At 29.7% G+C, this 3299-nt stretch overlaps 1 protein-coding gene across 1 annotated transcript; it reads left to right on the top strand.

Moving 5' to 3' along the window:
• Positions 1-1906: 1906 nt before the first annotated feature.
• LOC131033644 (WUSCHEL-related homeobox 8-like) lies at positions 1907-2971 on the top strand. The gene is made up of 4 exons (XM_057964912.2): positions 1907-2042; positions 2184-2396; positions 2543-2622; positions 2726-2971. The coding sequence occupies exons 1-4, from the start codon at positions 2021-2023 to the stop codon at positions 2831-2833; spliced, it is 423 nt and encodes a 140-aa protein (XP_057820895.2). The 5' UTR covers positions 1907-2020; the 3' UTR covers positions 2834-2971.
• The last annotated feature ends 328 nt before the right edge of the window (positions 2972-3299 follow it).

The raw sequence follows: 3299 nt of genomic DNA, 5'->3' as shown, positions 1-3299 counted from the left end.
CAAAGCTTATACATAATTAGAAGGATACACTCTTTGTTAATCTTTTTCTTCCCATAGCATTGTTAAAGTGATTTGAATTTCTCCAAGTAATTTTCTTAATGGAGGATTAGGAATTAGGTATCAAAGATGTCAAAAGTGACTCAAGTTTAAATGCATGGAACTCATTAATACCCCAAAAATCTCTTCAAATTTTACCCACATAATCTAAGGAGTGTTTCATTGAATTAAGATGAAATCGGAAACCATCTAAAACATGCAATTCAATCAAACCCATAGTTGTATGAATCAGTTTCCTATATTGTAATCTCTCAAATACTCAGGTAATATCTATTTGATTCTCATCCAAACAAGGCCATAGAACCATACACTAAAGTAGTTTGGACATACCAACTTTCCAGCTATGATAATTTTGGAGTGTAAGTTTCTCCACTGGAATGTGGTTTTCAAATTAGGTAAGGGTTAGGGTAGTATGAGGATTTGAAAGATGAAATACTACCCCTTGAAAAGAAAAATCAACCATTTTGCAACTTTTAAAGTTGTTAACTAAAAAAATCAATAAATAAATGTAAATGAGCTCTTTAAAAAATTGATGCAAAATCTAGAAAAACAAGTGATAGATTTGTGTAGAGCATAGGACTAGCTTTTCAACACCCACTTGTTTGTGAAAAATAGATTTTAGATGAGAAAGATATGACCTTGGAAGAAAAAAATGAAGATTTGACTTCAAAGTCTCTTAGCAAAAAAGGATAGTAAAATCTAGAAAAAAGTGTAGAACCACTGGATTAGGGTAGATACCAACTTTCCAATCATATCTTGTTTATAGAAACCATCCCCCTCTTCAGAATCCTCTGCATCTCTTGAAACCCTAGCTCCTCCCCTGCTCCTACTCTCGCTCTCGCGGCCATTTGTATTAATAAATATAATACTGTTCTTGTTACACAAAAATCACCATTTCATTCTTGAATCCAATGTTGCTGTTACACAAAAATCATCATTTCATTCTTGAATCCAAGTTGAAAAATACAAAGATGGAGTTCTTCATTATTATTAATTATATATTTAATAATTATATTTTGAAACATTATATTATTTTTTTTTTATAATTTATTTAAAAATTATAGAAATATTTTATATAGTAAAATTATTATTTAAAAAATAAAAAATAAAACATAAAAATAAAATAATATTTCCTTTTTTCATTTATATAATTATAACATCATTTATTTGTTTTTGATTAAGGGAAAACATCTTTCAATAACATAAACAATTATTTAAAAATAGAAATGATCCATTTTCTTCCAAAAAATATATTTTTTCCTTATCTATTGTGCATATTCATTGGATCATTTATTTGCCATTCTCCTTTAAAATACAATAATTTTTCTCTTAGATACATAATCATTAGCTCATTTATTTACCACCACCATAAGTTTGTTACAACATTATAGAAAGAGTTCTTTAAAAATGGAATTTATGTTTTTTATTTAAAAGAAAATTAAAAAAAATAAAATATTTCTCATCCTTGTCTTATATAACCATTAGATCATGTGAGATTAGTTTAGTGAAAAATTATAGAAACACCTTATTGAAAATCCAAAATTTGGATTATTTTCTAAAATAAAATTAAAAGTAAATAAATAATATTTTCGTTACCTAGCTTATAACGGTTAGATGAGAGGTGAAGTTTATTGGAACATTATAGAAACAACTCTTTGGAAATTGAAATTATGGATTCACGTTTAAAATTAAATCATATTTCTCTTAGTGTCTTAATTAACTATTAGATGGATTAGATCCTAATTAACTATTGAATGGATTAGGTCACCGACTTTGAAAATTTCCATTTATCCATTCACCTATTTAATTTGTTCGATAGATCCATTTTCTCCAATCTCTCCTCCTCTTTTGTAATCCCTTCACTTGTTTGAGTGGTCTAGAAGGTGCAATCTTGTGAGCTAAGATCAGAGAGCAAGTTCAGAAATTTTGTGTTGCAGGGTTGCGATAGTGAAAAAAGATTTAAATGGATCAAGGCAAGTCTATGGGTAAGTGAATGAGCCTTTCAGTTTTGAAATCAATTTTTTCCCATTTTTGACATTACAATCACCGTCTTTTTATCTTTTTGTGTTTTTCCTCTATACTTCTTTCTACTATAGTGCCTAAATGGGTTTGTTCCTGGAATGTAGTGGAGAGCACAAGCAATGGACACCTGCCCAAAAGATGGAAGCCAAATTTAGAACAAAGGCGGATATTAGAGTCCATATTTGCTACTGGAACCAAAAACACAAGAAGGGAACGGATAGCTCAGATTACTGCTGTGCTACAACAATATGGCAGAGTGGAACAAAGAAATGTTTTCTATTGGTTTCAAAATGCAAATAATCGAAACAAGCTTTGTAGTATGTGTTTTTTTTTTATTACTTGGGCAATATTTACAGACTATTATAAAAGAAAGTAATGGCTTTACACGTTATCTCAAATGTAATCTGTTTAGTTTTTTTTCTCCTTTTCTATACAATCCTAATGAGAGGCATATATTTTTCAGTTTCCAAACGTACTCCAATCTATGGTACTACTAAATCATCTCTATTCGGACCAAAGAAAGCTAACGAAATATTTTTGAAGGTAAGGATTATAATTCCTTGTTCCGATACATTTAAGAGTTTGTAGAAAAAATCATTGCATTATAAAATTTCATATATGTTAACTCACGTTCATGCGTATGCAGGAAGAAGAAGAGAGTGGACGGTTTCAGAGGAATTCACCAACAGATGTTTCCGAATTAGCAACTTTGCAATTATTTCCTTTACATCCTGATAAAGGAGGAAGTTCTTAACAGCCGAAGAAACTTTATGAGATTTTTGGCAACTGATTTTTGGGTTTTTAAGAGTGGAGAAAATGTATTTGTATCTGCGACATTAGCTTTTGTGAATGTCTAACACTGGCTAATCTTTATTGACAGTTGATTAATTTATAAGGGTTTCAAGATTAGCTTTTGCGACAATCTTTGCATAGCTGAAAATTGCCGTTGATCTCAATGAATAATTTTGGTTTACTAATATTTTTCATTCCTATTTATGGTTTGAAAAACATGCAGCAAATTCTTCAATGCTTAGATAAATACATTATTCATATAGTGAACAATGGCTTTTTGGATCTATTAGATGTAATCAATATACCGAAGAGTCGGTGTCTTTTGAAAGGGATTGTTTCATTTTTCTACTTTCATTCGTGTCTAACTATAACTAAAATTCCTTTTAGCATTCCTGAAAACTTCCATAACCAACCATGAAGAAATACAG

The sequence above is a fragment of the Cryptomeria japonica genome, chromosome 1 (assembly GCF_030272615.1).
Source record: "Cryptomeria japonica chromosome 1, Sugi_1.0, whole genome shotgun sequence".
In the NCBI taxonomy this organism is placed as follows: domain Eukaryota; kingdom Viridiplantae; phylum Streptophyta; class Pinopsida; order Cupressales; family Cupressaceae; genus Cryptomeria; species Cryptomeria japonica.
The sequence above is the reverse complement of the archived record's forward strand: the minus strand, read 5'-3'. Positions and strand labels throughout refer to the sequence as shown.